The following is a 16,213-nucleotide window of genomic DNA, read 5'->3' on the forward strand; positions in this document are numbered from 1 at the left end:
ATGTTATAAAGAATTGTCCTTTTCCTGAAAAACCTTTTGTGAAGAGGGCTTGTTAACCTTGTGAGACTAGTTTTGCAGTTGAATCTTGTTTTATCTGTCACACAGCAAGGAAAGAACTGTATTTGTATTGGCCTTCATAAATCTTTAATTAACTTCTCCTGCTCTTAAGACAGAAAGACACATGGCCCTAAAGTGGATACTTGAAGATTTATTTATACACATCCAGTCTGTACTTGGACACCAGAGTAGTGTGCTTTTAGGGGCTCTGTCAGAATGTGAAACTTTGTGTGTGCTTATTGACACGGGGAAAACGGGATATGTGTGTCATTTGTGCGTGCATGTGTGGGGGGGTGATGTATCGACCTCTGGCCATGTGGATGTGATAGTGCTTGGGTATCTACAGTATGTTCTGAAGAGTTGTAGTGTAGACTTAAGAGAGAACATAAAAAATGGGTTATTGTACTGAGATTTGACGTTCTCCTTGGTCATCATTCATTCATCATAGTTTATTTACTAATTCAGGATAATATACAAGCTATTAATGTACAATCTTCCATTAAAGCAAAATAATTCAGGGAATGTTGAATGATGGGAAGCAAGACACTCCTGTTTATTTTTACAGGAGCAATAAAATGCTATAGAGACATAGAGCGTTTTGGTATCATTCTTTTTATTATTTCAATGATCTTTTTCATCCTGCTGCTTATTTGCAATGTTTTCCTATTATATGACGCAAATGAAGGTGTTTCAATAAAAGTGCAAACATTAGCGAACACAAATAAAGAGTCCAGGTATGCCAAAGACCATTTGAATATGGCAATAATCACACCCTTCACTTTACCCTCCATTGCCAGGGTGACATTCAAGAGAGGGTCTCTCTCCTCCATGAGACATCCAAACACACTTGTACATACAGGCATTTCTGCTTTTACCTTGACACTACTTTTATATGAACCTGACCTCATATCAATGACCTCAATCTTGACCCTCGTCTAGTGCCTGGTGTCATTTTCCAAATGGAAGACTTCTCAGAGGCAGTATGGTGTCTTGTGATTTGATCATTTTTGTCCGTAGTGGAGTTTACCAATGAAATGCAAAATCACCCATAACAGAAGGGGGAAAACAAATCTGAGGGATTTAGAGGGACAACCTCTATGACCTCTTGACTCTTTATTCTAATTCAAACCCCTCTGAAAATATCCTCCAATGTGTTGTGAAGAGTGATTGTTCATGACATGAACTGTGATAAGTAAAAGTTAATAAGACAATAGGATATAGGGCAGTGCATATTCCCAGCAGTGGATCCAAAGTCTACATGAATCAGGGCAGTGTATACATATTCCCAGCAGTGCATCTTATCACACAGGAATTAATTCTCATACAATGAAATGGTGGTTGAGAATAAAGAGCACTCTACATAGTTAAGGTTCCAAAAACACATGAATGGGTTCCTGCCTAATGTCTAAAGGTACCTCGCATGGGACTCGCGTTTCAATGGCAGCATTTCAGTTACTGACTTCAGTACTGAATTTAGATTTGACCTCTCCTTCGCCCTACATCATCAGCAGAGGCCAATCTTCTACATTCAAATCATTTCTGGGCTTTGTTTAAACACTTGTTGGTGCAGCAACCTATTAAAAGCATCCCAAAAAAACAGAAAAGCAGCCTCTCTTTCAGATCCTCATACATGTCTTCAAGCATGAGTTAAAAAAAACGGTGAACGCTTTACTATCTACGCTGTGTCTTGACTATGACATTTGTCTGTCTCACAGAAACTACTGCGCTATTGCTACCTTATTGCAACCCAGATCCCATGACCATGTGACCAGAGTGCTGGACAGCGTGACTGCACTACAGTTCAAGTGACTATAATAACACTGAACCATGTGACTAGAGATCAGAGGGGTATACTACGAAGTGAGATAAGGGACTAACTTTGACCAAATCTAGCTCCAACTCGGGATAACCCATGTCACGATAGTGGCTCGGCCTTTAGCCAGGTAAATTACTAGAGCAACAAATCCTGAAGTTCTAATCTGCTCCAGGGCAGGCTAACTGGACATTATTCTGAATGTATGCCCTATGCCGTGTGCCCAAAATCACACCCCTCTTGCAAATATGAAATATTCAAATATTATCATGTGCTAAAACATGGTAAAAATGATCGCTGATACATACAGGCTGAGTAAAATAACATTAGAAAGCATTTGATACTTATCGCATGAAAAGTTTATTCAATAAAATGTTTCTTATGGTATGAAGGAAAGGTCTTGGTTATTCAAGCACGGATTCAAGCAAAGTTAGTTAACTGACCTTGACTGATTTTGGCAACAATGAAAATGTGGCATGGACCCACTTGTTGCTGCATTGAAATCAGTGTTAGATTTACTAGCCTATCAACTGAGGGGCAGCAGTTACTTTTAGTTCTTAATTACTCAAGTCTGGCTTGAATTAGTGGCAGGTGTTAAATCAGGATCCGCGTTTGTGATATCGAGGAAGCCTGCACCTGATCTTGACGATAACTCAAGCCTTCTAACTTTGGATAATCCTGAATATCTATAGCTTGCTTCGTAAGTATACCCCTCTGGTGATTGCATTACCACTGGATGGGTATTTACATCCCCCTTCCTCAGTTGGCTAGGACTGTGAACTACAGTGACTCCACCACCCTAGTCTCGCGTAGCCATTCCTCCAAATCACGTTATTCTCACACCTCCTTTGGAGGTTTGGAGAATTTTAGAGTAGCCGGTCTGGCTTGGATTGAACTGGACAGAGCGATGGGAGAATGTGCTCACAATTTCATTGGATGTTACATTGTAAGAACCGTCCCCCCACATACCCGTAGAATGGTTCCTTTATGAATGATTCCTGTTATCTGTGTCATCTTTTCTGACCAGGTAGGACTATTTTGCAGAGAGTTTTTGCCAATGCTAGCTTGCAACATTGACGAAAATGGAAGAAAACCTGATGAAAGAAAACCTGATGGAAGAAAACCTGATGGAAAAACTGAACTGTGTTTTTTTAGAGCTCCACCAAAGCAAGGTATTTCATTGGTTTGACCCTTTTGTAACTACTTTCTGCAAAGAATGACCTCTACCCCCACCCCTCCCCAGAAGAGCTTCATAACAGATCAGAGAGCAGGATTTGATACATATCCTCCTCTGACGGCAGTGTCTGCAGAGACCCTTGAACCTCCACAACCCCTGCCTTAGCTCCCCAAAAGAAAACTATGGTAGGAGTCTTCATCAATGACAATAATATTTGTAATGATTATATCAACACAAAGAAGCAAGTGAAAGTGCTGTTGCATTCATAAATCAAGATGTGAAATTATAATATGGCTTAAAGCTTATTTCAGGGCTTGACTTTGAAACATTTACATTGTCATGAGGAGGATGAACGTCCTGGTGCCACTCAGCAGGCTTTTGCATAAAATGTAAATTCATGTCCTGATTTAAAATATGTTCCCATTTTTTTCTAAAATATTTCACAGGCAAGAATTCTCTTTTCTTCTTTTTTCTCTTTTGTTTTGTTTTGTTTTGTTTCATTTTTGTTGTTGTTGTTATCGTTGTCATTGAAGAAGATGTAAGAAATGGAGTTCGACTCCAGGGAGTGCCCTACAGGCTATGAGCCATCCTGCTCTGTGGAGTCCTGACCCACCACTTTGCCTCCGTTCATAGTAGGAGTCCCTGAGTCTTTCCGTGAGCGCTGCTTCTCCTCAATTTCATGCAGCGATGGCTCTTTGTACATGCAAACTGCAGGAAGGGGAGTGTAGAGAGAGGGGGGGGGTGAGAGAGAAAGAGACAAGGGATATTAATACATGTATTGAGATATAGGGGAGAGAGGAAGAGAGAGGGGGGAAACAGAGGAGATTAAAAGAGAGATTTAGCATTAGCTTAGTGTTTCAAACTAAATACAACACCCCCCCCCACTCAAGTACTGAAGTTCATCAGCATCTCAAATGTTAAAGACCATGAATAGAGTAGCTCAGTATCTTTGTCTGAGTGTAGCAGTATGGCCTCACCTTCGATGGGTCTGGGCACAAAGTGTGAGCAGGGCTTGGTTTTCTTCACACGGTTTCCCTTCATCACAACACCGTCTTTGTTGAGGCCCATGTACCAGGCCCGGCCAGACTCATGCTGCCGGTACAGGGTTGATGAGTAGATGACATAGTAGTTCTCAAACACAGACTCCTTGAATTTACACTCTGCTGTAAACACTTCCTGAGGAACAGAGAGGGAGACAGACTTAAGACACTGCTCAAAGAGGTTATTACAGTGAATTCAGGAAGTATTCAGACCCCTTCACTTTTTCCACATTTTGTTATGTTACAACCTTATAATAAAATTTATTAATATTTTATTTTTTCCCTCATCAATCTACACGCAATACCCATAATGACAAAGCCAAAACAGGTTTTTAGAAATAGGGTATTGTGTATAGATTGATGAGGAAAAGAAAATCCATTGCAACCTAGCCTAAGACTGTGAAGACTGTAACATAACAAAATGTGGAAAAAGTGAAGGGGTCTGAATACTTTCCAAATGCACTATAATTACTGCAGGTTTGTACTGTAGTTTTCTCCTATTTTCCAGGCTTTCATGCACAGGTGGGAAGGGGGGAGAATGTGATCAATCAGATACACCTCAAGTACAACATACACACCAACACACAAACTCAATCCACACAAACATACGATATGTATACACATACTCACAAACACAGATACACACTTGACACATGCAATACGCAGACCTAAAGATAAAACAGCCCTCACCCTTTTTTTTAATTGCCAGAAATATTTCAAAATATTATCTCAAGCATCACCTCTCCATTATTTCAGCAGATGTTAATCTTTGCTTGAGCTTGAGTGGATGTGTTTATGAAAGGAGGACAGAGTGGAGGATATAGTGGGAGATGGGAGTGAAGGAGAAGAGGGAAAAGGGAGAGAGGAATGAGAGGAGAATGATAGAGAGCGATGTAAGATGAATAATAGTTTTTATGTTACCTACTCACCTCGCAACCCAATTCACTCTATTCAGAAAATAAATTATAGTAACTGAATACAATTCAGAACATGTTTTAATCCCATCTATAAGGCCTTTACCTAATTCGAAAATGTCATTTCTGTTTAATTTATAACATAAAACAGAGGTTGGTTATGAACCTGAGACTTCCTTAAATGAGCAGTTTACAGAAAATACAGAAATTCCCACGTGATGCCATACATTGAAACTCGGTAAGTGGAGTTTGTTTATACAGCTCTCACTGTAGCGCAGAACAGAAATCAGCATAAAAAAGTCTGCTGTCTCGTGGATCACTATTAAAACAGTTCTAAATTAGGTAATTTTGTTCAATTCACTTGAAACTCGTCATTGAAATTGTCCTGACCTTTGATTACCAGTGTCAGTTAACTCCTTCCTTACCCATTACCAAACTAACTATCTCTACGTTTCCTACCTTATTGCTCTTGCACCTTTTGACCTTGATGCAGTTATATAACATTGATGATGATGCTTACATGGCTTGAACCCGTTTCATTACTTGCTTATCATTCTTATTCTTTTGCCTTTATTTTTTTTATCTGAAGAACCGACTGATAAATATTTTTATTTTTCAGCCCCTGGCACCCACTGGCCTATAGGTTGCACTATAATAAGCACCTAAAGTCTAAGGCTTAGCCCTGCCACCCTGTTCAACTTAGGAGTTCTAAAATTCAGTATACAGTACCTCTCCTCACAAAGAAAAAATGTGCCTCAAGGACCAATAACTTCTGCCATGATGGATTGGACTAGCCATGAGCATGCTCATTGACAATAGCTTGTTGACAATAGCGATCCATAAAAAAATTTACCAAATGGCAGGCGACTTAATCATCCAATTTCATATAGTCCTATTAAAACAGTTCTAAATACAGGTCACTTTATACAATTCACAATTCACAACTTGAAATTGCCCCAACCTTTGATGACCAGTGTCAGTTAACCCCTTCCTTATCCATTACCCTTACCAACCCTGCTGAAAAATCCAGTTTAGACCAGCTTGAATTATATGCTGGTCAAAGATGGTCTAAGGTGGTCAGTGTTGGTCATGTTGCTGGTCAAGCTGGTCATAAGATGATTAACCCTCTGAACCACAAGCAGTTTCGGGGCGTTTTTTTGCTCCTGTTACATTTTTACTCACTGTGGGCTCATTTTTCACAGCACCTGCAAGTCCTGCACCTCTATGGAAACATCACAATCACGGCTAGAAGTAGGGAAAACTCAAAAATGTCTTTTGTGCAGTATAACACAGTTATAATGTCATAAATCAGAAACATAAATTGAATTTCTTTGCTAATGTATTTTTCAAAAATTGAAAAAAGATGGAATCTATATACATAACATTTTTCCAAGTGTCCACAAGTGTAACCAATAATGGTAAAAAAAAGGGGGGGCTCCACATGCTATACATATTGAACTATTTACAGGTTTCTCTACACACTACTGTGCACATCAACTCTAGAAAGCCATTTCACCAGGCAGAGACACCAGAGTCATGCCAGTCACCAAAGCAGTTCCTGTCTTAAAATCAGGCACAGTGCCACACCACACTTTCTGCACTTCCATGCAGTCTTTTTTTGCATAGCACACAGGAAAGCCTTCCTTCTGTGGCCATTTTTTGACCTTCCCACATCTGGGTTTATAGCCACAGGGATGCAGGTCTGTGGGGCAGGTGTGGATGGTGTGGCTGGTGGAGCAGGTGTGGATGGTCTGGATGGTGGGGCAGGTATGGATGGTCTGGATGGTGGGGCAGGTGTGGATGGTCTGGATGGTGGGGTAAGTGTGGATTTATTTTATTGCTGAAGTATATCTTCTTTTTCTGTTCTAGTATCTCTCTCTACGATATCTCTGTCCTCTCTGTCATCTCCTCTCTGCTCTAGCCTGCAGTTTAGTTGAATATTTGCTGAATTTTTATGACTGTTACTGTCATTAAAGGCTTCCCAGTTGCGCTGAGGAGCGTAGAATTTTTTTTATTTTTTTTTACAGAATCTGGATTGTGCAAACGGTTTATTTTTGGCAAAATTTTAAGTGATTTTGTTGAAATATCACTATTTTAAGCTTAGATTCGGTTATTTTTCCTGACAGAACTGTTTGGCGCACATGATTAGTTCAAGGACCGTCGGAAATGTGAAAATCCAACGATAATTTATATTTTTACAGTTTCTAGCTATGATAAGTGTTGTAATTTTGTTGATTTTTTAAAGACAACATGCCTTTCAAACCCGCTGGCGGGTTGTGGGGTTCTGAGAGTTAAGCTGGTCGACCAGACGAATGTGGGCTGGACAAGCTGGTAGACCATCTGAATATTAGCTGGTCAAAGCTGGTTAGTGCCATTCAAGCTGCTGGTCAAGCTGGTCTACCAACAACATTTTGGCTGGTCAAACTGGTAATGAGATGGTCCAGCTGGTCAACCAGCTTAATGTTGGCTGGTCGTGCTGGTAATGGTTGATGATAGTGATGATGGATTTTATTCTAAATTAATGCTAACAAGTGGAGAGTGTTGGCATAACATAATATTATTCAATATAATTGATTGTGCTCAAGGAACTAATGACAGTCCATGAGACAGCAGGCAATGATGATATGATAAATGTCTGTTAGAAATAAAAAAAAAAAAACATTATTTTTGGGACCGTTAAAAGCAAGTGCGAGTGAGACCGTAACTGATATTTATTTTCTTACCTAATCAAAAAGGAACAGAGATAAAGTGGCATTTTACCCAGTATGGCCTTATAAATCAGAGTATACCAATGTTTGAGCCTATGAGTCAATGACGACCAGCCAACAGCACTGTAAAGATCACAATGATGTGTCTGACGTTTGTGGTTGGTAATGGTAATGGTTGGTATTTGCCTTGTAATATTTGTATACATTTACAGTGTTATTATAGCCTCATTTGATTTATTCTTCACATTCTTGCTCCATTCAACCCAAACTCAACAACTCTTTATACATATTGTTCATTAAATTACTTGGATTATATTATTAATATTAAGATATGCTTTGTTATTAACAATACATAGCCAAATTTCCTTGCCAACCCTTCATATTGTAACTGCCAAGTTATAAGGCCCTACGCTGTCATTGAAATGGCCTTAACCTTTGATGACCAGTGTCAGTTAACCCCTTCCTTACCCATTACCCTTACCAAAACCAACTATTTCTACATATACTTACTTATTGCTCCCTTCCCTCCCATTAGCCGTACCGTATTGCTTTTGCGCCTTTTGGCCTTGATGCAATTGGATAACCTTGATGATGATCCTTACATGGCTTGAACCCTGTTACATTGCTGCTGCACCTACAGTGCTCTTCATAAGTATTGGAAAGAGGAAGCATTTTGTCTTCATTTAGCTCTATACTCCAATAGTTTGGATTTGAAATCAAACAATTACTATGGGGTCAAAGTAGAGATTCTCAGCTTTAATTCAATCTTTTCAATTGGTTTCACCATTTAGGAAGTACAATATTTAAACATACTCCCCTATTTCAGGGCTCCAGAAGTATTGGAAAAATCATATAATGTCCAAATAAAGCATAGACTTTTTGTCCAATAAGATTGGAAGCATTCACTCGTACTTCAGCAGATGTTTCTGTACACTTCAGAATTCATTCTGCTGCTGCCATCTCTCTTTGGTCTTCATGTTGACAGACACCAGTAGCAGACTCCAAAGGCTTATAATATATATAAAATATAAAGGCTAGAATCAATAGGAGACACATTGACAGCTCTTATGCTTTCACAAATGATGTGACGGAACACACCTGACTAACCAGAAACACCTGTCAAGCTAATTTTCCAATACTACTGGTTATTACTATGGTATACTATGGTTATTATTATTTTGTTGTTTATTAAATATCTCAAGAACCGACTGATGAAAAATTTTACATTTTGCTCATATGTAAGTGTCTACTCCGTGTCTACTCTGAACAATTAAATGGCACCCATTGGCCTATAGGTGGCATTGTAATAAGCACCTAAAGTCAAAGGATCAGCCCCACTGCCCTGTTTGAGTTAGAGTTATGAAATTTGGTATACTGGTCCCTCTCCTCACAAGAAACATATTTGCCTCAAGGACCTATCATTTCCGCCATTAAGGATTTTCAATTCACAGGCCAGTTGACATGGACATCACTCTGAAGACCTGTCCCGGGATTGGTAGTGATCTGTCAAAAAAAATTTCTTCAATGGGACTGGATTTTGTCCAATCAGTGGCAAGAAGAGGGAGGCTAATACCATGAGTTGTCTGTTAGTCCGGTGCCTTAGCGAAAAAAATCTGTACGGTTACTCCTTTGGTGATATAAAGATGAAAGATAAAGATCAGGCTAAGCACTGCCTTCGATAAATCAGAAAATAAAAATGCAGTGTCATTTATGGAGACAACTCTCCACATATCTTTCCTATTTTACTTGAAATTAATTTCAAGTGTATATTAAAAATGTGTATGTCTCAATTGAAAGCCTTTAAAGAGGCTGTTGTTTTAAATGCTATCTAGCGTAACGTTGATATTCAAGCTAAATCAACTTAGTTACTGTATATGTTAGAGTGAGCACTGCCTTGAATACACATCTATGAGGACTGACCAATTTGTCAAACAACTCTCCAAATATTGTTACAATTTTACATGAAATAGATTTTGACACTATATTGTAAAATTGCCTCAATGTTTACACCTTCCAATACATTTGTGAAAGCCTATCTAGCTATCTAGCACAATGTTGATATTCCATGTGTGTTGTGGTCTTTAAATCAGAATAAACTAAAGTCTTTTTGTCCCTTGGAGTTTGTTCCCAGAGCAGGAGCCCGAGGTGGAGGTGTTCCCAGAGCAGGAGCCCGAGGTGGAGGTGTCAGCTGCGCAGAGGTTTGTTGTTCGTTGCTGCAGGACCTGGAGGAGAGCTTGGTCGGCCCTGCTGAAGGCCTCCCGGCGTCAGCAGATCCAGGCCAACAGGTTGCACCGGCCTGCACCATCATTCCGTCCGGGGAAGAGGGTCTGGCTGTCCACCCAAGATCTTCCCCTGCAGGTGGAATCCCGCAAGCTCCCCCCGCCGCTTCATCAGTCCCTTCAAGGTCCTCAGGAATTAACTTCCCCGGAATTAACCTTCCCCGGAATTAACCCCACTTTCCATGGGGATTAACCCCACCATTCATGTCTCCCGGCATCGGACAGTGGCCACCAGTCCCCTGGTTCCAGCGACGAGACTGCCACCGCCCCCTGTGCATCATCGAGGGTGAACTCTTTTAGTTAATTGGCACCACCTGTGCCTTGTTATTCGACCAGCATATAAGCCTGGCCCTTTTGTTACTCTGTCTTCAGTCGTTGAATGTACCTGCTCTAGCTATGTTTTCTAGTAAAGTACCTACATTTTGGATTATTGCAAACCTTAAGTCCTGCGTTCTTCCTGTACTTGGGTCTACACCACTCATTACAATAATGAATGTTAACAAACTACAAACCTACATGTGTGATTGTTAACAATTAAAGAGAGGCAAGATGCAGGCCAGAACATGGTGGGATGAGAGATATTGTACAGTACAGGCTACAGAATCACAGAATTTAGCTCGAGTCACTGGGTTCTCCAATAAGCAGTGCATAATAATATAATATATGCCATTTAGCTGACGCTTTTATCCAAAGCGACTTACATTGCAGTGAGTGCATACATTTCAGTATATATGGTCCCATCGGGAATCAAACCCACAACCTAAGTGTTGTTAGCGCCATGCTCTACCGACTGAGCCACAGAGGACCACAGGTAAATGTACACTGCTTATGTGCCTTCCATGAGTATTGGGAAGAGGAAGCATTTTGTCTTTTAGCTCTATACTCCAACAGTTTGGATTTGAAATCAAACCATTACTATGAGGTCAAAGGAAAGATTTTCAGCTTTAATTCAATGGGTTTTCTTTTCAGATATGGCTTACTTCTATAGCAACTAGGGAGTTTTTCAGGGCCAATGGGTCGCAGACTTCAGGCAGTTATTGCATGCATAGGATTGTCAACCAAATACTAAACATGAGTGCTTTATTTGGACATATGTTTTTTTCCAATACCTTTGGAGCCCTGAAATAGGGGGGGTATAAAATGTTGTACTTTCTAAATGGTGAACCCAATCTGAAAAGGAAACAAAGGAGTCATTGTCTTAATGTATGATGAAGTGCCATCCAATTAATTTGGAGGCATTTGCTTGTACTCGAGCAGACAAGATGTTTCTACACTTTCTGCTGTCAGCAGTAACAGCATCAATTAAGATAAGTTACCCAATTATTGTGGCAGCTATACATGCGCAAACCATAGCTCTCCCTCCACCATGTTTCACAGATGAGGTGGTATGCTTTAAATCTTGGACAGATCCTTTTTTCTCCAAACTTTCCTCTTGCAATCACTTTGGTACATGACAATATTCATCTTATATGTCCACAAGACTGTTTTCCAGACATCTGCAGGCTATTTAGGTACTTTTTAGCAAACTGTATCCTGACCATCCTTTTTGAGAATAACTAGTGGTTTTCACCTTGTAGTGAAGCCTCTGTAATTCAGCTGGTGACGTATTCTGCGGATGGTAGTCTCTGACACCTTCACACCCACCTCCTGGAGAGTGTTCCTGATATGTGGAACAGTTGTTCACAGATCAGGAACACTCTCCATGGATGCAAAGAATTGTCGACCAAATACTAAACATGAGCTCTTGATTTGGACATTATATGAATCTGTCCCCTTTCTTTTGGTGCCCTTTCTCGTCGATAAAAGGCTCAAATAGTGTGTCCCATGGTGCCCCTGATGCTAGCTCCTCACCTCCCTCACTCACCAGCCTGCTGAATACTCTCAGTCCTGCTAGCTCAATGAAACCCACCATGGCAGCTAAAGATGACGGTAATCAGGGAATCTTGGTTGCAATCGCAAGTTACCTCGAAACTTGAAGGGGTTCTAATGGCAATTCAAGAAGTTAAGAATGAAGTGAAGGACTTTTCTGAGAATGGTCAATTTGCTCAAGGGGGTAGAGGACAGTGATGCAGTCGCCTTCTTGCAGAAGTGGCTCCTGCAGGTACTGGGAGCTGACACTTTCTTGGCACCCCCAATTATTGAACGTGCACATAGGTTGCAAACTTCGGTACCAGCAAGAGGAGAACATCGCCCTCGGGTTCTCATTATGAAGTTTCTCATCTTTCAAGACAAGGTCCGAGTCATGTGTGCTCCTAGAGCCAAGGGGAGGTTGAGGTACCAAGACCAGGAAAAATGTTTTTCCCCGATATTTCAGCGCACCTACACCACTAGAGGAAATGCTTTGATGGGGTCAAGCACCTACTCAGATCCCTGGATATCCAGTACGAATTATTCCACCCAGCCAAACTACGATTCACCTACAAGAGACGGCCACAGGAGTTTAATACATCATCTGAGGCAGAGGCTTTCATTCGAGAAATGCTACGTGAAGCTAATGTTAGTCTGCACCAAACCCTCTTTTGTCCAAGTCGTATCGTCACGATGGGGACTGCACATGAACCTGCAAGTTATGGACATTAAGTTACTTGTTTGTTTTGCCACACGTCATCCACCTGGTAAGGTTTACATTTAACTTTCTTTATATGTCTCTTTTTGTTTTGCAATGTGTGCCATTCTAAGATGGATAACATTTGTGATGGTTGATAACATTTACGATGAGTTCAATCAGTGATGACTTGATGTGTATGCAACCCTCACTTATTTCCCATCACTCTCATCTTTTCACAATTTACTTTATTATCTGTGACTATGGTATGTGGTTGGAATATTTTACGCAATCTTATCGTCACGCTGGGGACTGCAAATGACCCTGTGGGTTATGGACATTGGTTGTTTGTATGTTTTGCCACGCAACCCAACTGAGTGACCTTTTCAATTGACTATCTCTCTTTTTATTTTCTATTTTTATCTCCTAACCTCCGGATCCCCGCCAGGTCAACCCAGCTGGCTATGTTTGTGCGGTTTATGTTCAACTGACTGCTATGTGGATTGGTGTTTAACTATTCACTGAGATATTGTAGATATTGTTTCTTTCCTTTTGATATTTTATTGGTATTATTGTATGTGTGTACATTAATATATGTATGTATATGTATGTGTGTGTGTGTGTGTGTGTGTGTGTGTGTGTGTGTGTGTGTGTGTGTGTGTGTGTGTGTGTGTGTGTGTGTGTGTTTGTGTGTATATATATTATTTATTTTTTTCCCTTTCTCTCTGACTAATTTTTCAGTGGGTAAACGCAAATAGCCTAATTTGATGTCAATATGTGTTTTGGGTAATTCTATTTTAGCACTCTATTTTGTTTTGATCCACTTACGTTCGACTGCTCCCTTGTGTTTTGGATCAGTCATGCACCATGATGCACCCTTCGATTAGGGGGAGGGGGAGTTGTTGACGTTCTGTTTCGGGAACTCTCTGTTGAGAAAGGGTTTTTCATACTTCTTTTGGTGGGTTTGTTTGTTTGATTGTTTGTTTTGATGTTTCCTCACATTGCTTTCTCTCAAAGACCAATGTCTGTATTGTTTGCGGTTACTTAAATGACTCACATTTCTGTTTACATCTATAGTTAAATGACACAAACATTAGATTTACCTCCTGGAATTGCAGAGGCTTATGTAAATTACCTAAGCTAAAACAAGTTATTACTAGGCTCAAACAACTCCAATCTTCTATAGTATGTTTACAAGAAACTCATTTACTGTCAGATGAATTACTCAAGGTACGTAGGAAATGGCCAGGGCAAATGTTTTCATCCTGCTCCTCCTCTTATTTTCGAGGGGTGATGGTTCTTATTCATAAATCAGTTCCATTTCAAGTGGAGAATATTGTACCTGATAAGGCAGATATATAAGGTTGATATCAACTTGGTGAATGTTTATGGGCCTAATGATGATAACACCAAATTCTTTGAGAATCTCTTCTTTCTGATTGCATCCCTCCCTGGTAAAGTATTGATGGCAGGTGATTTCAATTGCACTCTTAATCCTCTATTAGATCGCTCCTAAGGCTTAGACACTTCTCACACAAAGTAGAAAGAAAATACAGCAGTTTATACAGGACTTGAACCTTTGCAATCCATGGGGAAATCAGAACCCAAGTAAAAGGGAACACTCCTGCTATTCATCATCATTTAAAACTTACTCTAGAATAATTATTTTTGAATCTTATCTTCACTACTTACAAATGTAGCAGGGAGTGATTTTGATAGCATTGTGCTGTCCGACCACTGTCCAGTGTCACTGCTTTACAGGGCCTTGCAATTAGTCAAAGGATTCACTCCATGGTGCCTTCATCCTAAATGGATATATACTGACCCTTCTGCAGAGGTGGCCACCAACAATTTGATCTCACAATCTTTCGAGCTGTTTCCGGGGACACGCCAGGGGTGCCCAGCCTCTCTGTTGCTCTTTCTGCTAGCTATGGAGCCCTTTGCGATAGCTATGAGAACATATCCCTTAATTAGAGGTATCAGGACATCAAATATTGAGCATCGAATTGCCTTATATGCAGATGATGCAATTTTATTCCTTACAGATTTGAGCAATTCTCTTTCTTCCCTCTCCAATTTGATTAATAATTTTGGTCAGTTCTCTAGGTGTAAGGTCAACAAAACTAAGTTCTATTTTATTCCTCAATAAGCAAGAAAGACTGAATCCAAGTGTACAGCATCCTTTTCTAAATGCTAAACAAGGTTTCACATATCTTGGTATAAAAATTATGCCAGAAATTTTAGTTTGAGTGCAGTTAATTATGAAACTATAATTGTCGGTGTAACAGAATCTGTGAACAGGTGGACAACAATGCCTATCTCTATTATGGATAGAATTCATATAGTTAAGATGTCTATTTTGCCTAAATTTCTCTATTTATTCCAGTCATTCCCCCTGGCTCCGCCACCTTCCTTTTTTTCCAGGTGTCAGAAGGCTACTCTCCAATTGTATATGGAACAACAGAAAGCCAAGACTGTCTCTTCTCTATTTGCCATACGACAGGGGGGGCTACAAATGCCCAATTTACCGGTGGTGATTATGGGGGATTCTTAATAGCTAATTATTGAACTTTAATGGCTTCTACATATTAGTACATTAAACACAAAGCATGAACAAGTCTTGAAAATAAAAATGAAAATCACACCTCTCAACAACACTTCAATAATGAGCAAGAAATCAATTATCGCAAACACACCCAGATGTAAGTTCATCAACACATTCAATCCTCATTAACACTATCACACCTCAGTTGAACACAGTCTGCACATGACCTACACTGTGCTCTGTATTGCGTAGACAGTCACTATGGGTGAAGGCCAATAACAAGCAAGGCTAGCCTGCTGAAGCTGGAATGGTGCTAAGAAGTAACTGAGCAAAAAACATCTGTTCCATCATATTTACTGAGGAGACATTATTTTTCCCTAGCTTGTTAAAACTTACTGTAAAAACAGCACACTAATGTAATCTGTGGTCATTCAGGTGTTTCGAGTTAAGCAATAGAAACATTTACATCGCTTGCTAAATATTCAATTTCCTCAATGCGCTACGTTCCACTTCACTGGCTTCACTCCCATGATGAATGCCTTCCTACAATGAGCTTCTCCATCTGTTCAAGGGGAACTCTTTATCCATTTAATTATAATGGTCTTTGGGCAATTAAAAAGCCATGTTTCTGACAGATTGTTCCTCTCCTGAGCTATGGAGGAGAAATATGGAGACGGTGCGACTGAAACAGACAGTGTTGACATATGAAGTATGTCTTTAATTTAGCACAAGAAAGAGAAACAAAGACTGAAGTGATGAAACATTACGCAATGGTTTGTTATAATTACAGGTACTTCAACATCAAAAGTATGAATATACACAAGGGACGTTTCAGGACGTATTTAAGGTGGTACTGTAAGACACGTGTGACAGAGAGGGTGGACTGGATGGAAAAGGGATTCACTTAACTTAAATCAAGTTTTACTTCTCTAATATTGTTATTATGACCACCACATACATGTTGTTTATAAGTGAGTAGTGGGTTGTTATTGAAAGACTCCCTCTCTTTTCTCTGCATATAGAAACCAAGAATTGCATTTAAAACATTTATAGATGGAGCCATCAATTATAAATATGGACAGACAGCATACAGTAGCAGCATACAAAGCCATTGACCCCACTCTCCCTCTCTGAG

The 16,213-nt window shown here is 39.9% G+C and overlaps 1 protein-coding gene across 3 annotated transcripts in view; it reads right to left on the minus strand.

Annotated features, from left to right (window-relative positions):
• Positions 1-702: 702 nt before the first annotated feature.
• The window catches only part of fgf12b (fibroblast growth factor 12b), a gene marked incomplete at its 5' end in the record, with an annotated part of 45,849 nt that continues 30,338 nt past the window's right edge, over positions 703-16,213 (minus strand). For all 3 annotated transcript variants that reach the window (XM_083694466.1, XM_083694465.1, XM_083694464.1), the window contains 2 exons: positions 703-3,755; positions 4,025-4,223. In XM_083694466.1, the coding sequence (XP_083550592.1) occupies positions 3,625-3,755; positions 4,025-4,223 (330 nt within the window). In that variant the 3' untranslated portion in view covers positions 703-3,624. The remainder of the gene's footprint in view (positions 3,756-4,024; positions 4,224-16,213) is intronic.

Source organism: Argentina silus, assembly GCF_951799395.1.
Source record: "Argentina silus genome assembly, chromosome: X".
In the NCBI taxonomy this organism is placed as follows: domain Eukaryota; kingdom Metazoa; phylum Chordata; class Actinopteri; order Argentiniformes; family Argentinidae; genus Argentina; species Argentina silus.